Genomic DNA, 20,348 nt, shown 5'->3' on the forward strand with positions numbered 1-20,348 from the left:
AGAGATGATTTAGTTTAGTTACTTAATCCTAAAACTGTATTTGCTCTTAATAGAGGTGTTGTTAGAACTGATTGCTTTGAGGAGAAAATAAAATGGCCAGACTCTGCTATAATCATCTAAAATTTTCTTAAAGAATAGAATGGATACATCTTGGGGGGAAAAAAATTAAAATAAATCAAAACCCCCAGGTTTGCAGTGCTTTTTGCATATGTGAAAGGTCTGAAACTGCACGTGGGCAGGTAAACACACTTGATTAATATATGCAAATCTGGCCTTTTTGTTATACTAATTGTTCATTCATGGGAAACTTGGCTTTGTGTAGATATGACTTCATGCGGATATCTGACGTATGAAGTAGTCTTAGCTGGGAGACTCTATCTGAGATACAAGGCCTGGGTTAGAGTCAGCCAGCTTAGTTTCCCCAAATCTGCATGCATTGGTTCCTATTGGCTTTGCAGGTCTTTGCAGATGTCTGCCCAAGAAAAGGCGTAAGTGCATGCAGGTGGAAATTGAATTGAATTTAGGTCAAATGTTTTCACTTCAGAAATTATCAATATATTATTTGAGTTCAATCAGGCTTACATGGGGTTCTGAGGTTGCGTCTCTGTGGCCATTTTGACTTATATAAGTGCGTGCTGCCTGTAAAAAGATGTCCTAGTTGTGTGATCCAGTCTGAACACCCAGAAGAGAGGATGGGAACACCTAACGGGAATGCAATAGTAGTGTGTTTTCACAAAATCCTATTTCAGTGAAAAGTGATCATGGAACTACACCCCAAGGGTTTGTTTATTTGAATTAAGGGAGCTTAATTAAATTAAGGGAGAAGAAAATTTTACTTAACTCATTCCTGCCAAAGCAGGAAAAAAAAAATCCCTTTTCTTCATGTTCATGTCAGTCTTAAAAAAAAAAAAATCTGACTGAATATATTGGGATTTAATTTTGGTAAGCAAAGGACTATTGTTTTCAATGTAGCGTAATAAATATATAGTAAAGGAGAGCAACAGCTGAATTTTTGAAGTGGAGAGGTGGCAGAGAAGACTGATCAGAAATGATCAGATCTTCTACCTTCATGCTTTTGTGCAACTGGAAGCAAGTATCTCGGAAGCTTATTATTCATTAAACTAAAAAACAGGTTTTATTTCTTGGCAAGCAGGATAGGAATCTGATCATATTAAGATGCCAATAAAAATCAGGCTCTAATATAAAGAAATAGAGATTTGTGTTGATTAATTTGGGAGGGCCATGTGCTGACGCCTCTTAGTTCTGTAAAGGGCTGCATCATGTAACAGGATTGATTTGATTCAAAACTTGTAAAGCAAGAAGCAACTACATAGTTTCATAATTGTTATTAAATAGACAAAAAGAGACAAAAATTGTTATGGAAGTTTCGTCTGGTAATGTATGTTGATATCTGACATGACACCGTGTTTGTTTTGCTGCCTTACATCCGATGCCTGACAGATACATTGTGCAAGATCTTATGGAGACAGATCTTTACAAGCTCTTAAAGACTCAACACCTCAGCAACGACCACATTTGTTATTTCCTTTACCAGATTCTGAGAGGGTTAAAATATATCCATTCAGCCAATGTGCTTCATCGTGATCTCAAACCTTCAAATTTGCTGCTTAATACCACTTGTGATCTCAAGGTTAGTTGAATTTTCTTAAAAATTTTGCTACCACGGTCTTTATACTACCCGCTCTAACCATGAATGTGGTTTTGTTATGGGGGATTAGTGTGATTTTTATCCTGGAAAGATTGCTAAAACATTATTGGTTTTGATAAAATAATTATTAAGATTAGAGTGACTAAGAACTCACTGTTACACTGTTTTAATGGGTGCATCACTGTTTCCATCTGGAGGCTGACTTTGAAACAGCCTCTTTGAAAGCTAGGTGAAAACACTTTATCTGAAGCAGAATTGTGTTTACCTAGAACGTAAACTCAAATGGTGTATATTCCAAGTCTTGGTTTCTCTGTGTTTAGACTGTTAATTGTTCAGTGTTGGAAAAGGACTTCATATTAGTGGCCAATTAAAATGGCATGTGAAAGTCAGTGCTGGTTAAATGCACAGCAATTACTTGGAGAGAGAACGTTCCTAATTTACATTTCCAGTGATGGGCTCTGTACTAGTTAATACTACAGAAGAATGATCTTAGAGCTGTTATGATTCTTGGAAAATGTCAGCTCAATGCTTAGTGGCATTCAGTAAAGCAAACCAAGTGTGAAGAATTAGAACAGAAATAAAGAATAAAACAGAAAACATGTCGTTCTATAACTTTCTGTTGGTTTTGAGTCTCCAGTTCCGTGTGATCGTAGTTATCGCACTTCTCCCTATGATATCCTTTTAAAATGAGGAGACCAGGACTTCAAAGTACTTCTCTCCATATCAGGAAGAACTATTTAGCCTAGGTCTTCTCTGCTGGAAGATACTGCTTGAGGAAAAGAAAGAATACAATAGAATTTGATAAAATTGTTAGTGGCATAGGGAGGGTGAAGAGAGAACAGTTGTTCACTGTCTTTACCTATTAAAAAGGTGGAGGAGGGAATGAAAGGAGCAGGTGGCATGCTGAGAGTGAAAGGACATAGTAGTTAACTGGCAGCATTGTTAAGCTGTGGAATTTGGTACCACAGAACACTGTAGATATTACAGATAATGTGACTTAAAAAAAACCCAAGCAAGTTAGTCGAAGAAAAAGCTATTGAATGCTACCTCTGGTTTAGAGTCCCATGGTGGCAAATCCATGGAAGATGAGAGAGACTAGTAGAGAAGCAGTAGAGTATGTTCCCTTTTACACTTTACATTATGTATTTGGTGTTGGCCACTGATGGAGTGAGATTACGGAGTTTACATTACTTTGATCTGATGTGGTACAACTGTGTTTGTTGTATACTGTGGTGCACCTAATTACACTTCGTTTTTTATAGTAGCTCTAGCTTTCTCATTTAAAAAAAAAAAAGAAAAAACCAAAACAAAACAAAAATACCCTCTTCAAAATGTAAACCAGCTGCTGGCCGTACAAGTTTGTCACAATTCCAAGAAAAGTCCTTGCTGTTCATATGCTGGTCCATTCTAAATACTGGCTACACGATCAGTTTGCTTCACATTCCCACTGCTACTTGTCAGCTTTTCCTAATGCACGGTACTGCTGGACTGGTCACCTCTGACTCCTGCTATGGGATTTCAGCAGCTGTTATTACATCAGATCCCTTCAAGGCATTAACCCCTTCGTGAAAGAAATGGAGTAAAGTCTACGACGACTATGCGATAGCAGCAGGAAAGAACAGTTTGAGTGTAGCTCTGTGTTATGTGCAATTAAAGACAATAAAATAATAAAAGGCAACGTTTTAACACAAGTAAGGTGGTCATGAAAAAGAAGGTAAGCTCACTGTATGGCAAAATAACACAATATGACCTTAGTGGGTACTGTTCCAATTTCTTTATAAGATTTTAAAATCAGCATGCCACTGCAATACATGCTTTCTCATGCAGAATATGGTAGTCTCTGTCATATAGACTATGCTTTTTCATAACCTAAAGGAAGCTCCGGTGTTGTATTAATACCACACCTAAAGTTTAAACAACAGAATTGGAGAGAAAAGTAGAACATGCTAGGCCTTGCCTGATAAATGCTGAAATTGTACTAACTTGTTTCTTTTAGGGCCGTTCTGTAAGTCTGTGTGTCAGCTGTGTACATGTGTGTGCTTACAAAGTTGATTATTGTACATAAACTCAAGACACAGCATATGTGAAAGTGAACAACTTAAAATCACACTTTTGGAAGAAAGTTTATTTATCTTCAGTGGTAATGCTGTTAGCTTCCTTCTTTAATGGTGTTATGAGAGAGAGCTGTTGATCTCTTCTGGAGCTCAGAGTCCTACAGGTTGTAACAAGAGCTCCTTCTTTCTTCTCCCTTAAATATGATCATGACTTCTGGATCATAGATTCCATTTCCAGGAAAGAAATGTATGAGTCTCTGTTGACACTATTTGTCTACAAATTTTGTCTATAGCTTGTCCTAAGCAGCTGAAAGGCTCAGGGCAGAAATGCAGAACCTAAAGCTGTTTGTTTCCTTAGGCTATGCTACAGACTTCAGTGAGACCTTAAGTATGAATTACCACATAGTGAATGAAAGTTTGTGAAAGTACATCAATTGACTTAACTACTGTCTTTTGTGATATATTTTCAGTGAAAGATTAGATTTGAGAGTCCATGAAAACTACTACCTTGGAGTCTCTCTCCAGTGAGAGTCCTGGGTAATAAAGATACTAGTCTGCTCTTCTGCAGCCTGGTATCTTTCCCTTGAACGGGATTAATGTATACTGACATGCTACAGGCTGGAATATATTCTAAAACAGTAGCTAACATTTTTAGAAATATTTTCACATGCTTTCATGATTACCTGCATCCAACAATTTGACCTGTTTTGCAATTTTGTAAATGAATTAAGTTAGATAAAAACGGTCATGACCATATAATTTTCCTAGGCCAGTGGCGTTAATATTTCAGAAAATGAGGTCAAAGTTATTTTAAACAGATTCTCAACTAGTATGTTGCAGTGTCTTCAGTGTACCAGTTTACTGTAGCTGAGAATCTACTTCTTTGACTTGGTTAAAACATTAACACACTATATCAATATTATTTTTTAAGTTGTGCTTTTCTATCTACATAGTGAATACTTCGAAGTATTAAATATCCAAGAATTGTTAGATACTTCGATAGGCTTGAAAGGAGGGTGATGAGAGAGGGTTTTTTTTGAGGAAAACTGCAAGTTATTGTTTGTTTCAGGATTTTACCAATTACTTTAGAGCCGCAACTGTTTCAACTACCATCACATCATTAACAACTGAACTTAATGGAAGCCTCTTCTTTTCCTTTTATACAAATATATACATACACACACAGAGACTACTCAATGCTACAACTTCAGATGTTTCAGTGTATTAGTAGCACTGTTGGATGTCATTTCATTTGCTTAGTAAATGGTCATATGTACATGATCCTCATAAATCTTCCCATCTGCTTGATAGCTTCATCCAATTTTAAGCCATCTCTGTTTAAAAAAAAAAAAAAAAAAAGACAAGCATACCTGATACTGATTACAATAACATTGTTTTCAAGAAGTGGAAGCTAAATATATAAATAGGATCCTGGCATTTTATTTATTTATTTAGTGGGGAAGTTATTCCTTCTCTCTTGGCAGCATCTGTTCTGTCTCTCCAAGGCATGAAGCACTGACTGACATACCTGGGTCTTTCATTGTGCAGTTTTTCATTCTCTGTTATGACTTAGTCAAAATGCCAAGAAAATTTTGCCTGTCATTATGTTGCTCTCACAGATTCTTTCTTCTTTTGTTTTAGTTCTGACTGAGAAGCCTACCTTCTTCTGGTGCTTTGACTTTTACCAATTATTTTTTGAACAGACATAGTGGACTTGGAATATTTTTTTTCCCCCCCTCTAAATAGGGTAGCTGCTTTTTAAAATGTGTTCTGTTGCCACAGGGCAAGAACGGTCTGCCCTCACCAGGGTACAGTCAGTCTCTGTGCTTCGTCCCTTGCACCCGGGACTTCAGGCAGAATGCTGGCCTCTCCAGCTTCTCTTTTATTCTGCCCTGCTAATGCTCCTGGTCAGCTCTGCAGCTGGTGAAAACACTGCTGACAGCCAAAAGCCTCTTTCTTGCAGCTTCAACCTTGACGCCTTTCTCAGTAATGGTGTTTCTTATTTTTCACTTAACCTGTTTCTGCTCCAGTCAGCAGGGGCTTTTTGTCATTTTAATGAGCTCTCTTTGTCATTAATCGTCCTTTCCATCCCATGTGCATTTTTCTACTTGAGTTGAGAGGTTCACAGACACCTTCTTTAATTCAGTTCTTTCTCCTCACTGTGGACCAGAGAGTGTCTTTTTTATTTTGTCTTCCTAATAACAAATCATAGCACTTTGCTTATGTGTAATACTATAATTCTGCACAAGTCTCCTTGCCTATAGTCTTATCTAGCTTTTTTATGAGGTTAGGAGGAAGAGCTTGCAACAATTTTGTCTGCCTGCATAATTATTTTCTGAAGTCCACAAAGCTGTTCTCTACAGTTTCTTCGCCTCTGTCTTTACAGGAGATTCTTCTGATTATTTGCATTGATTCGCTTTATGTAAGCTGCTAATTGCACACAAGGCAGCTGCTCTCTTTCCATAGCCTGGGAAAACCTTGACATGCTTAAAAGGGTTCTTTTTGATTTTGTTTTCTAAGGATTCAGGGTTTGGGTTTTTTTAATATGTAGCTAAAGTCAGAGGAGTCATCCCATGCAGCCTGGCTTATGAATTTCATCATTTCCTTTTCTTCAGTCCCTCTGTTTAACAGTCATCTGCTGAATCTTGTCTTTCAGATGTAGCTTTTAGTCGGCTGAATCACTTCTTCCTTAACTGATCTATCAATTGTTTCACAGGCTGTCCCTCCAGGAAAATAAAGGAGTAGGTTACCAGGGTACAATGAGGTTTTTGCATTTTTGGTAGGATTATCCATTACAGTCTTTATTGACTACAATTTGTTATTACTTCACATTTTTAATTTAATCATTGTACACAATTAACTATGAAAGACTAAACTATTATAAAACCTATGTGTCAGAGGAACTCCCTGTTTGCTACTCCTACAATTGATGCCTTGTTTTTCTGCGAGTATGTATTCTTTCATGCAAATGCACTTCGTGTGGAAATTGATCGTTATCATAAACTGCTATTTGTTTGGTGGTAGCAAAAACATATGAATGTGTCTAATGTGCCACTCCACAAGCTTGCCATTTACCTTTTGGAAGGTAAGAAAGGAACAGCTGCTGTACTCTAGAAGACTGTCTTTCTTCACATTTTCAGTTTTCTTCATTTCTCTCTGGAGAGAGGACACTAAATAGCTCTGAAAGCCATGGAGCCTCCTTACCAAATCACTTTTTCCTTTTTGCTGAACTCACTAGTCTAGATGAGAGTTTATTTTTCTTTTCATGGTTAGATAAACTATTTTCCTGATACATGGTTGAGAAATATTTTCTTGGTTTTTTTTCTTTTAAGCTCATGCTTCCTTCAGCAACCTATAATCTCTCCAGTCTACCGTTATCTCATGATTGGATAGGATGTTTCTCCTGCCAAGATGCAGTTATGATGGTAGCTTTTGTAAAAAGGGGTCTTGAACTTTGCTACAAATGTGCTGGTAATTTTGTTTTCTGGAAATCTTAATCTCTTTCTTTTTTCATTTTCTGGTAAATTTCTAGTAACAGGTTGGAGCACTATATCTTGCCACCTATCTGGCAGAGAAGTTGTTAAGGAAGTGGAACATAAATTGTGCACCAGGAACATCTTTTTTTCCCCAAAACGTTTATTCTTCCTGGCCCCTGCATGGCCTAATTGGATACTCTTTGTACTTGCATCCAAAATGTTTTTCTTCACTTTTGTGCAATAATTTGTTTCTAAAAAATACAGGTTACCATCCCTGTATTTGTAGGTGTTACATCATGGGTTGGGGAATGGTGAGTTAGTAATGTTGTAGTATTGTATGTCTAATGTCTTTTTTTTTTATTTCTTTAAAACCAGATTTGTGACTTTGGCCTGGCTCGTGTTGCAGATCCAGATCATGATCACACAGGATTCTTGACAGAATATGTGGCCACACGTTGGTACAGGGCTCCTGAAATCATGCTAAATTCTAAGGTAAGAGCCATAGTGCACTGCTGTGGTGTTTCTGTTGCTGGTTATTCACTTGTGAGTACCAGTTTTGTTTCCCCCCTGCCCCTTCTGTGTTTTTAGGATCAGAACGCACGCATAGTCTTGAGGAAATGTGGTAATGGATTTGCAGTATAGCTACTGGCTTGCAATAAATCTGTGATTCCAGATACTATTACTGGATACAACAACTGAGTAAACATGTGCATTAGCTCCTATGTGTCCAGTGCCTTGCCAATCGTGAGACTTCTTTCCATCAAATGCTCTTCCACAGAGCAGGACAGAAGTACTAGCAATGAGAGCATTTTACTACTGTCTTCATCGAGGCTTGCAAGTCTTGCCTTAGTATTATCTTGACATCTTGATTTCGGTTTAGAATGTGTAATGAGGGTGAATCTGATTCTGAAGGCGTGTGATCTTTGTTGTGTGTCAATCTTAATTGCATTCCCATAGTCTTAATGAATTCATCCCTTTGGGTTTTTTTATACTGGGAATTATTCTTGTGTTGTTCTGTGGCTGTTTTAAGGTGTATCCAGTCCCTGTATGGTGTGAGCAATGGGCATCCTTCATAACCTTTGCATTAGTTTCTACAGCCATATGCTTGTTTGCAAAATACCTATGTGATGTCTGTGTCTGTATTTTATGTTCCGCAGAGACTTCGTTGTTTGTGTAGGATTCACTGGCTGTTGGGTTTGATTTGTTGTGGCAATAGTGTGTCTGATGTGCTTCTATAAAACAGTCATCTGACCCATTGAGGGTTTTTTTTCCCAGCTTCTTGTATTTTAAACTCGCATTGAGGCCATAAACATAGGGCAACTTAACCTTATTTCTGGATATCCACATACATTTATCACCAGCTTTTACAAGAAAATATTTTGTGTCTTTCTTAAGAGGTGGTCAGCTTACAGTTTTCCTGGCCTGTAGCCTGATTCCTTTCAGAATTACAGTGCCTTGAAAACAACTGGCCAAGCGATCATGTCCTGAGAAGCGGGTGCTGAGGTGGCTGTGGATTCAACAAAGTTACTAGCTTTTGTTGGAAGCTCCCTGCTAATGGGAGGGGGAGTAGTGGGCAGCAGGCTATGGGAGAATAAGGCAAGGGAGCTTAAGGGGCCGGGGGTTCTTGAGGTGAACTTGCCCCTGTGTTACCCAGGCACTAGTGTAACGAGTGTGCTTCTGAATAAACACCTTTTCTTATGGATAACATGGGGTTATCCATACGCATGCAAATATGGCCATTTCTTCCATTCTTCTTCTATCCCATTTACTGTTGTTGGCCTTCTCACATCATCTTTACTACTTACTTACCTGTTGTGTTTTACAAATCAGCTAACCAGCAATCCGTTTTGCCCTTTCACCCCTTTGATGCTGAAGGCTTCTTACTTGTGTGGTATTTAGATCCTATTAGGAAGAAGGATGGCTTTTATTCACATGTGTTTAGCATACTGTTAGGAGCTATGGAATTAAGAAGAACAGCTTGTTTCCAAAATTTGTTAGTGTAAATTTGCTATAAAATTAGGGAGTCTCAAAAATTTGCAGTAGGTAATATGTTTAGCTGAACTTAGAGAATCCTTTTGGAAAAGCGTATCTTGCATACCTCAGTTCTTGCTACCCCTTCAAAATAGTGTTTTGATATACAATTCTTAATTATTTTGTTTTGTACAGAAAAAAATCAAACAGCATGAACAAGCATGACTCATGTAAAAAAAAAAAGTTTGCGTGCACTTTCAAAGTTTACTAAAGTAACATGTTGCTGCCATTATGCAAAAATTTCTTTGACAAAAATGTGTTTCCACTTTACTTGCAGGGTTACACCAAGTCTATTGACATCTGGTCAGTGGGCTGTATTCTGGCAGAGATGCTCTCCAACAGACCTATCTTTCCAGGAAAACACTACCTTGACCAACTTAACCATATCCTTGGTAAGCTTTACATAAAAGTAGCATTTCCACATTCATCTGTCTCTCTCCATCTTTTGTATCAACTAAACTGGTCTTGGTCACTCATTTCTTTCTCTTGTTGGTCAGTGTAGAACATATGGATCTGTAGGTGTATCATCTGTTCCCTGTAGTTAGTTCTGCAGTGATTTCTACAAGAAATCATTGATTTGGGGGTAATCAGAGGATACTTACCAATTTATTTACTACATCAGCAGAGATGTTTTTAAAATAAAATAAAAAAAAATTAAAAAAGCTCAAATATAATATTAGGTCCAGGTGAAATTTTTTTAAAAATTTCTATCGTTACGCCACTTAATTGGATCTTTTAAATAGATTACTGATCATTAGAAAATGCAAATGCATTTGGTTTTTTACAAGAAAAAATAACTTAAATTTTTTTAGTAAAGGTTTCTAAAAAAATTCTGATGTATTCTGTACGCTTAAAACAGTTAGACTGAAATCTTCTTCCGAGCAGTTTTAGTACTGAGTTTTAGCAAATGTGATATAACCGTTTTAATGTGCTTTTCACAGAATGCAGTACTGTTTGTATTTATTTTTTTTAGGTATACTTGGATCCCCTTCCCAAGAAGATTTGAATTGTATAATAAATTTAAAGGCCAGAAACTACTTGCTTTCCCTACCACACAAAAATAAGGTACCATGGAACAGGCTGTTTCCAAATGCTGACCCCAAAGGTATTTTATGCTCTATTATATTGTCTCAGATCTTCAGAAATGGAAATGAGTACCAAAAGTAATGGCAGGATGGGATTTTTAAAACCGCCCTGAGAATTTATCTTTATCTATATTGGAAATAGAACATCTAGGTCCCTTAAAACAGCAGAATAAATCTAATATAAAATCATAAACCAGCATGAAACCCTCATACTAGCTTAGCTTTTTAAAGCAATTTTAGTAACTCTAAGATTACGTACTGTGGTGTTTGATCTTTAACTTACATGTAAAACATAAATCCTAACTCTTGTTATTGTCTTTGATAGCACGATATATTACAGAAGTACTGAACATAGGCATTGGATTTTGATATAGGCATGAAACAAATCTTGAACTCTGTTTCTAAAATTGGATACGAGATAGCTGCTTATTGCTGAACTCAGTGTAGTTTGTGCAGACTGCATGTCAGTTCTAGATCAAACAGAATAATATCAATCAAAGCATGGGTCCTTCAGCAGCATGAATGGTTAAAATTTAATGGATTAAGATTGGTTATAAGTGGAGCAAAAGTTATGAAAGCAAGGAATGTAATAACTGTTGCCTTTCTTAACAAGTCTTTAGTAAAGGGTAAAAATGATTTTGTTTTGCTAGATAGTTATTAACTTGCCTTTTAAATTCTACTTCATACAGTTTAAGGGGGGTTGTATTCACAATACAGTGCTCATTTAGCTGCTCTGACACAATTCATAAGTTACTTTTTTTTAAACTGATATGATAATTTACTCTTAGTGAATATGATCAGGTACTGAACTACCATGTACAAGATGATTTCTGCAGGTGGAACTGTGTAGAGCTGATTATCCTTATCATTCAGAGAAACAGCAGTGATTTATTCTGCTTTTATAATAGTGCTCATCAGCATGAGGATTTTTACCGTGGGCTTCTGACAGCTCAAATTGTAGCGATGCTGATACGCTTAGCTGCTAGAGGAACACGCAGTTTGCATGACTTCTGCGACACCTTTTCATCTAGATCTCCAGAGCAGTTTTGACAGAGCAGTCTTTCAAAAAGCCATTTGTCAATCATTCCAGTAAAAAACATTGTGCAGGACATGCTTTAGCATGGAGTGAGCATGTGAGTTTCCAGTGTTGAAAAAACTGCATCAAAATATTTAATGTTAGTTGCTGTGCAAGTTTGCAGCTTTTTCAAGCTGCCATTGAATGTAGTGGTAAGGTCTGTCTCTTCTGCAATGCTTGGTATGCATCTCATCCTGATGCAAAGCTACAGCTACTTTACTGCAGTGAGAAGCCTCTATGTAAGTTCTGTGTCATAAATGATGTGGTGAGGAGAAGAGAAGAAATGGAATAGAATTTAGGATGCTGCAGATACCTTTGGGCTTCTTGCTACTGTAATCATTCAGTTTCCTTTTCCAAGAAAAGGAAAATGTTACAATCAAAGTAGCTGAACAATTGCAGTAACTCTGACTTGTAACATTTGTCCAGAATTTCATCAGACCTCACTCTCTGTCTTACTGGATCTTCAGGTTTTCTATGGATTCTTTTGTCTTCAATAGATTTTGCCTGAATCTCATGAATTTGAATATATTTGCATCTTAGCTGGAGAGTATCTTCTGGGCTGCTAGTTATGCTAGAATAGTTCACTGTGATGATCTAGAACGCCTAATGACATTCTGGATGACATTTTCGTCAGTGAACAGCCAAGTTTTCTTTTCAGAATAAGTACATGTTCTTGATTACTTACTCACTTCAGAAAAGCTCTGTCTTGGTATTTGAGTTAAGAAAAAGCCTGATCTATTAAATTTCCACTGTAGTTAAAAACAGATTGTACCATAGTGTTCTATGCATTTCTTCCCTCAACATTCATTCTGAGGCTGAAGAGCCGTTCAAAGGGTACACCTCCATTAGACCAGATGGTGCCAAAGAAACTGTAACTGAGGAACGCAGGTAAGATGGGCAGGCGAAGAGCCTCTGCCCAAATCACAGGAAGCAATCTGCTGCTGCTGTTACTGCTACTACAGCTGGGGAATTCCAGCTGTAAATTGAAATTAGCACAGAACTTAGGGTAGCTTGTGTTTTCTATGTAATATCAGTGTTTATAACACTTTTGTACTTAGGAGTGTGTATTAAACTTTTGCTCACTTTTTTCCCTCTTAGCACTTGATTTGTTGGATAAAATGCTGACCTTTAATCCTCATAAGCGGATTGAAGTTGAGCAAGCTTTAGCCCACCCATATCTGGAGCAGTATTATGATCCAAGTGATGAGGTAAAGACATTGTTAAAATGTACAGTTTTTTTAAATGATGCAACAGGTTATTTTCCTCATTAGTTTAAGGACAGTGTTTCTACTGTATTGCATCAATTTACCAAAACTTCGTATTTCTTGTTCTAGTGCAGCATGTTGGAGGCACAACATAATAAAGAGATGCTAAGGGGTACTCTCCTGAAAATGGAACTTCTCAGCTTACTATGGTCTTGTTTCATAATGTCTGAGATAAAGGAGGAGAATAACTGAGTTTGCCATCAGATTATGCATTTAAACCCCCCAAATCTGAACTCGCTGTAGTTTAGTATACAGTTCTAATGAGATTTCAGATTACGTTTGGTGAAGAAGTAGGGGAGGTGGAAATAAACTAGTTTTTCTTAAGGGACAGGTATGTTTATTCCGAGAAATACAAATGTTTCAGATAATTTTTCTTCAGGTAGATGTTAAGTTATGAACCTTTAACAAATATTTTAACTTGTGGTTTAGACTTGAGCAGCTACTTACTGTGGTTTGATTTAAAATTTGGTAAACTAATATATAAAGCACACAAAGGACTAATAGAATGAGTTCTTCCTTGAAGACTGCACAGTATTAGATATTTTTGTGAAGTGCCTTTTCAGATTTTTTCCCTGTACAAGGACTACATGAAATTCAGCAGAACAGTAATATTAAAAAAAGTAATAATGTTTCTTTATATTATTAAGCCTGTAGCTGAAGCACCCTTCAAGTTTGATATGGAGTTGGATGACTTGCCGAAGGAAAAGCTGAAAGAACTGATTTTTGAGGAAACTGCTAGATTCCAGCCAGGATATCGATCTTAAATTGTGCATAGGTAAAGTCACAGCAGTACGAAACCACTTGGGCAGGGGGAAGAATTTTGGAACTTTGTTACTACTAGTGAAATGAAGACCTTACCTTTTCTATTGGTATGATAACTAGCTGTGAAAGGGTAGCTTTATGGTTATTCATTTGACCTCAGTCTTATTCTGTTCCTGAAGAAACTTTAGTTCTGCCTACAACATTGAAGGTCTACAGGGAATCCAGGCAATTGTCTGAGATGTTTACCTAGCTTTTAGGTTACATTTAAGGAGTAAGAATTACATTTAAATAGTGCTTCTCAGAATAAAAGCTATGGTAATACTATGAAATGCAAATTTTATTAAAAAATGTTAAGGGACAGTGTTCTTCATATATTACAGACTATTTTGTTGTATGGCTTCAAATGCTTTTTAAAAAAAAATCTTCCTTAAATATAATGTACAGAGGAGAAATCTCTTAAATTATTTTAAAGGGAATAAAAACCCCACAGAGCTTGAGTATGATTTAACTTCAGTTTTAAGTACCTCTGCAATAGTGTGAGTAAGTAAGAATAGGTATGTAAATATTAGTAAATTAGTTATGATTAATCTTCCTAATCTTTAAGAACTAAAATTTTAATTTAAAATGTAATGTACTTACATATTCACTGTCTCTGCCTTTTTTTTTTTTTAAAAACCAATGAACTTAACTGGTCTCCATATACTATGAGGCTTGCAAGTCTCAGTAGTTTCATACAAAATTGGTCAAATACCGACTTAAATAATTTTTGTAATACTTAGAATCATAGAATCACAGAAGGGTTTGGGTTGGAAGGGACCTTTAAAGGTCATCTAGTCCAACCCCTCTGCAATGAGCAGGGACATCTGCAACATGATCAGGTTGCTCAGAGCCCCGTCCAAACTGACTTGAATGTTTCCAAGGATGGGGCATCTACCACCTCTCTGGGCAACCTGTGCCAGTGTTTCACCACCCTCATCATAAAAAATTTCTTCCTTGTATCTAGTCATATGAAACTTGGAGTTTGGAGTATCAAAGTTTTGTGACTGGAAAAGAAAAACGCACAAAAGAAGACAGCTTAATCTAGGTTACCTGTTTTATGGTCTTAAAAGTAATTTCTGTGCTATTCCCCATCAACTGCAGCGTTCTACAGTCACCGTTTTTTGTTGGCGGTTCCAGCAGAAATGTTAAGTTTTGAGCGAGTGAACTTCCTCACTGCAAGAAATCCATGAAAGGAAAAAAAAAAAAAGTGGAGGAAACTTTTGAAAATACAGTTTTTATTTAAATATGGTAACTTCTGTTGCCACTGGCTTGAATATTCAAATGTATAGACGTTCACAAATGAAGTAGTTTTGATCTTTAGAAATAATGTATTTTGTTTATTTAAGCTTCCTAGCTAAAATTTGAAACTATTTTAATAATTAAAAGTTAGGTAAATCTGAGGTTTACACATCTGGCTCTTATTGTTAGCTGGGCATTGCCAATAGAATTAGACCTGGGACACAGTAACATGCGTGGTGCTTATTTCCCGTCTGTGTTTTCTACAGCTAATTCTGTAGAAGAGACTCTAGCAGTACATGTACACATTCTGGAATAAAATGACATAAATTTTTAGGAGTAAGATGAAACCTGTTACTAACAAGCTGTAGTATCAAGGAAGTGAGAGCAAGTAGCTAACATTGTGGTAAATTGTAGTTTATGATCTGTCCTGCTTGCCTCTTTGCCCAGACCATACTTACCTAGGTTGTATTAGGGATTAAGGGATAAAGGGATCAGGGATAAAGGGATCAGTGATCCGGTGGTAACGGAAACTTCTGGTTTGCTAAAAATGTTACCTTTAAATGCTACTACAAAGAGTTGATTTGGCTGACATGATACTGAAATTTAAATATTGTACTTAGCTTGATAATGATATGCTGGTAATTTGTCATTAGAATTATTAGCTATTCCACATCACAACAGTTTAAATATAAGTAGCTGACATCCTAGTGAGGGCCAATCCCCAGGAGTTGGCTTAAAACAGACAGTAATGGTCTCTTCCTGTGCATTTCTGCTCCCCCTACAGTCCCTCCCTGTACTTTATCAGCTAGCTCTTCTCAGTGTGTTACGTCTTGAGATTCAAAACTTGTCCCTTGGCTGTAGTTTTTGGAATTGAGAAGCAATGAGAAAATAACAGATTCTTCAGATGACCAAATAATGTACTTCATTCATTATTTAAGATTAATCTTCCTAATATTTTTGAAGATTTAAAATTTTAACTTAAAATGTAACGTGCTGATGCCCACTGTCTCTGACTTTTTTTTTTTTTAACATATATTGGTACTGCTGTCTCTGACTCATGGTAAACATAGTGTACATAAAGCATAGAAATAGAAAAGTATGCTTGTTTTAAAAGGCAATGTTAAAACTTTCTTCACTGAAATACGTCTCTGCTCTTTTTTGTAGGACAAGGACTTAAAGGACTGGGCATGCTCAAACGTTGCTGTTCCTCTTCCCAGTTCTTTATTGTTGGTCATGTCTTGTGGCCTCTCTCAGCTTATCCACTAACTCCTTTGAGCCATTCAGGAGGGCAGTTCCTGGTAGTTTTGGCTTTTCATGCTTTCAATGAATCTTTTCAGCCTGAAGAATTGTAATTGACACTCCTATGCGTAATGCCCATTGTTGACCTGTTGCAGTACTGTACTGTAAGTGCACCTACTGCTGGCCGTATTTTAACTGCTTGCTTTCTGGTTTGAAAGATGCAGTGGTTCCTTTCACTCCCGGATCAATATCCAAGAAGATAATTCATTAACCTGTAAGAAGTTTACACCATGAACTATGTTTTTCTGACTTTACTGAAGTCGCTGGCATTTTTTTTAGAAAAGCTACTATTCAGGGCACTTTAAGTCAGTGACATCCCAGATTTTTTTTGCACTTCCTTTTTAAATAGAAATGGTTAGCATCCAGTGGAATTTATACCATTATGCTATGGATTACAGCATAAGTCGTGTTCATGTTAATCTTGCTTATGCACTTGTTTGGGTGTCCTGTGCTGTACATACAGGTATTCTATACAGCGTAAGAGCTACATAGGAACCCAACTTAATTGAATTCATCTAAGAAACATTTTTTCTGTGTATTGACAAAATTTGTACCTTTTTCTCCCTGCCTTTTCTAAAAGAGATCGTTTAAAGTTTAACCATGTTGCAGGCATAGTACTTCCAAAGTTCATACTGTGTAGTAGTGTTTATAAGACTTGTGCAAAGAGAATGAGTGGCAGCTCGCCAACTTATATTTACTCACCGTGTGGTGGAAGATTAACAAAGAACATAATGGCATGATGACCTAACGGTGAATGCTTTTCTCTGTAGAAGGCATCCATATGTGGTGGCAAGCGAGAAACCAAAATATGATGTTAATAAACTCAGTCTACATCCTGCATACCAATGAAATGCTTCAAATGAGGATTGATAGTTTTTACATTTGAATCTAATCACTGACATTCAGAATTCTTGCAGAGAGGAACACTGCATCTTTAAATGAGAAAGTTTGATTTTACTTTTGCTCCTACAGCATGTCAGCATCTCAAGTTCATTTCTTGCAACCTACACTATGGTGATTTGTAATCAAGCCTCCATGAGCTCGTGACATGAAGTACTGTTCTGTTGTCAAGTACTATCAAACTTTTCTGATAATGCTGAGTTAGGACAACCAAACAAAGCTAGCACTAAATAATGTTTAAAATTGTATACCTTTTAATGATCTTTTCAAGTATTTGTTACTGAAATTGTATAATGTGGAGTTTACTAGGTGTTATGTTCCAGTGCAGTGCCTCCTTTTCTTTCCCCACTGCTCTCTGTGGTGAGAAATTTGCCTTGTTTAAAATAATTACTGTGCCCTCGCATGACTGTTAAAGCTTTCTGTGCAAAGATGATTGTCTAAGTGCCACATGCCTATGATTGAGAAAAAAAAATAATCTATTGTTACCTCTGAGTTGTGTTCAACTGAAATGCTGTTCAACAAATAACTTAGGAAAAATAGTTCTATTTTTAGCTTTTCATATCTCTGCTGTCTTCTTCTCATTTTATTTTGGCAGCAGTGAAGAATGGATTGTATAAAGACTGCTTGCTAATATGAACAAAATGCACTTGTAATTCCTGGAAATAAATTTAAATCTTATATCTTCACATTAACATTAAGAATTAGTTTTTGGTTTCCTCTTGGGTAATGTGTTCGAATGGAAATCAGGTTCAATTGCTACTGTAGTATATAGGGATGCTTGCTGGTTAATAATTCCAGGCTTCCTCATACCATTTAGTCTGCTCTTCAAAGAAATCTAGAAAGCCATTAACTTAGACTTCAATAGATAAGGGTGCTTACAAGATTCCATTTCAAAATTTTCTTTTTCCTATAGTTTAAGTGTTAGTCTGCCAAAACTGATTTTTAATAAGCAAGGGTTTGTCATTAAAGGGTATTTTCTATTAGGAAGTTCCTGTGGTACATAAATCTCTGTTGCGGGGAACGTATTAGGAGCATTGTCAGGACACTGCACAAGTGATCGTTGGATTGTGGTATGGAACCTATGCTAAAAACATTTCTATAGAAATATGCACTTGACTGTTGATACTAGTGTAGAAATTTTTCTTGACATTTCTACACATCTTTACCAAAATGCTTTTCTCACTCAGTTTTGAAAAGTTGAAATATTTCTAGAATCTCTGCTACTTGTATCATCATCATTACTACGGGAATCATTGTTGGCATGGTTGGAAAGATGACTGTTACTGAAATTAGTTTGTAACACCTCAATTTTAATTTATTAAGGAAGAACTTTGGCAGCTTACTTCATCCTTCTCTCTCCCAATTCTTTTTTTAATACTTTCTTTAATTTGGGATTTTTGGGGAGGTGTAGACTTACCCTTGCATTCTGTCTCTCAGAATGAGAGGCCAAGGGTTGGCTTTACCTAACATCTGGTGCTTTCGGGCTTTCTTCCGTAGCTATTCTTGCTGAATCCAGTTGGGATCCATCAGTATCAGTAACCACATTCATCAGTCTTTTACTGAATTCCATAAACATTGTTGGGTTGAATTTGCTGATGCGTCAAATGCAGAAGCATGATTTTTTTTTTTTTGTCAGATTTTGAAAATAGTTTAAAAGAATGTGCCTATAACAACGCTGTGTTAGGTCAGTTATTTCATCATTTTACATTGATTTTTTTTTTCTTTATGTAGTTTTTATATTTTATAGCGGAGAACAGCAACTCTTAATCGAAGTAACATGCATATTTCATGGTAAAGGTGTTTTGGGAATAAGGATTGTAAACAGTTCACTGTCAAAAACATTCCAACCTTAACAGCTGAAGAAAAATATGCAAACATAGAATTCACATGGATGGTTTGGCAAATCAGCATCTTATTCTGCTGTCCTGACTGCCGCCAGACTCTTCCTCATCAATACCACACATTCTATCAAACTTGAAGTGAACACCACGCTACACGGGCTGAGCAGTGTGGTGCACTAGGAGCTTTCAGGAGTAGCAGGGATGACATAACTCAGCAGTGGCCAAATGAAACCCAGGAGTTGAGCGTGGTTTTCCTTACAGAATGAGAAAAACTGGTTGTTGCTGCCCACTGTAATATGCTACAATATATTTATACCATGTCCCAGTTGTTTGCTGAGCAACTGTACTATAGATTTAAACTTTATTAATATATATTTGCTTCTGTTAGTGTAGTTTATATAGTCCTTGGTTATTGATAAATTTATTGTGTTGTTACAGCACAGTGATATGGTATAAATATAGGTCTATACATACACACCATATACTCATTAATTTGGTCCCTTGCATAGTACTTTTATATTTGTACAGCAATGTCTTCAAGCAATCCCAGATTTTAGGGGAAATATTTTTGTAAATGCAGTGGTTTAAACAAAAAAGTCCAAACAATCCTTTTACTAAGTTTTAAATACATTTGTGGTTCAAAATGGTTTAGTTAACAATTGAAATCAAGACACTAAATTAGTGAAAAGTGCACATTAGTAAAGTGAAGCTTACAGTGGTTTTTGTAGCATGTGCTGTGATCAAACTAAGTGAAACATTGGAGGAAATGTAAAAGTTGGACTACCTTTGTAAATCTAGAACAAATTTCTAAAGGTTGCAGCTGGTTTACTTACTCTTGTTGCCTTTTCTTGTGTTGTATCAGTGTAGAGCACTCTTAAAATACTCAAACTGCTTTGTCTTTGCTTTGTACTGTTGGTGCCTTCTTAGCCATGTACCCCACAAGTCCTGCATAGCTAATTTAGTTAATGGTAAGTTTAAAATAAAAAAGCAAAGGAAGATTTTATTAAAAAAAAAAATCATTTTCTGTATGTTCTTATTCATTGTAACAATTAAACGTTTATATTGTGACAGATTTGTGATTTGGTTAATCTGTATAGATCAATTGTAAGTAGAAAAGGTTTATATTTCGTCTTATTCTTTTGATGTTGTAAACGTATGTGATTTTTCTTTTTTAAATCCAGTAACTTAATGTTCTGTTCTGTTTTTGGCATCTGAATCTTGTAAAAACAAATGCAAAGAAAATCATTAAATTGTGTCCCTGTATTACCAAATCAGCATAGTACTGTGCGTATATAGAATGACTGGAATTTTGCTTTAAAATGAACTGCTGTTTTATAAACAGTAAATACACTGCTGTGTATTACATTAGCTTATCTAAAAAATGACTGTCACTTGAACATTGCAGTAGTGAGTAGCCTACATTTAATATTTGTAAATACTCAAGTGTGTTTGTTCCACTGTATGACTATATCAGCTTGAAATTGAATTAGGGAAGCCATCCAAAAAACGACAGGTGAAGTTTCTTTATAGACAGGCAGAAATGGTTTATCTTTGGTGCAAGAAAGTCATGAAATCATCGGTATTTTGAACTGTTGAGCAGAGTAATGTGAATA

At 36.4% G+C, this 20,348-nt stretch overlaps 1 protein-coding gene across 1 annotated transcript in view; it reads left to right on the forward strand.

Moving 5' to 3' along the window:
• Positions 1-19,805, forward strand: part of MAPK1 (mitogen-activated protein kinase 1) — a 37,706-nt gene extending 17,901 nt beyond the window's left edge. Inside the window, exons 3-9 of the mRNA XM_059827940.1 lie at positions 1,462-1,651; positions 7,575-7,691; positions 9,508-9,622; positions 10,204-10,335; positions 12,489-12,598; positions 13,303-13,430; positions 15,860-19,805. Coding sequence (XP_059683923.1) covers positions 1,462-1,651; positions 7,575-7,691; positions 9,508-9,622; positions 10,204-10,335; positions 12,489-12,598; positions 13,303-13,419 — 781 coding nt within the window. The 3' untranslated portion in view covers positions 13,420-13,430; positions 15,860-19,805. The remainder of the gene's footprint in view (positions 1-1,461; positions 1,652-7,574; positions 7,692-9,507; positions 9,623-10,203; positions 10,336-12,488; positions 12,599-13,302; positions 13,431-15,859) is intronic.
• The last annotated feature ends 543 nt before the right edge of the window (positions 19,806-20,348 follow it).

This window comes from Gavia stellata, chromosome 21 (assembly GCF_030936135.1).
Source record: "Gavia stellata isolate bGavSte3 chromosome 21, bGavSte3.hap2, whole genome shotgun sequence".
NCBI classification, from domain to species: Eukaryota; Metazoa; Chordata; class Aves; order Gaviiformes; family Gaviidae; genus Gavia; species Gavia stellata.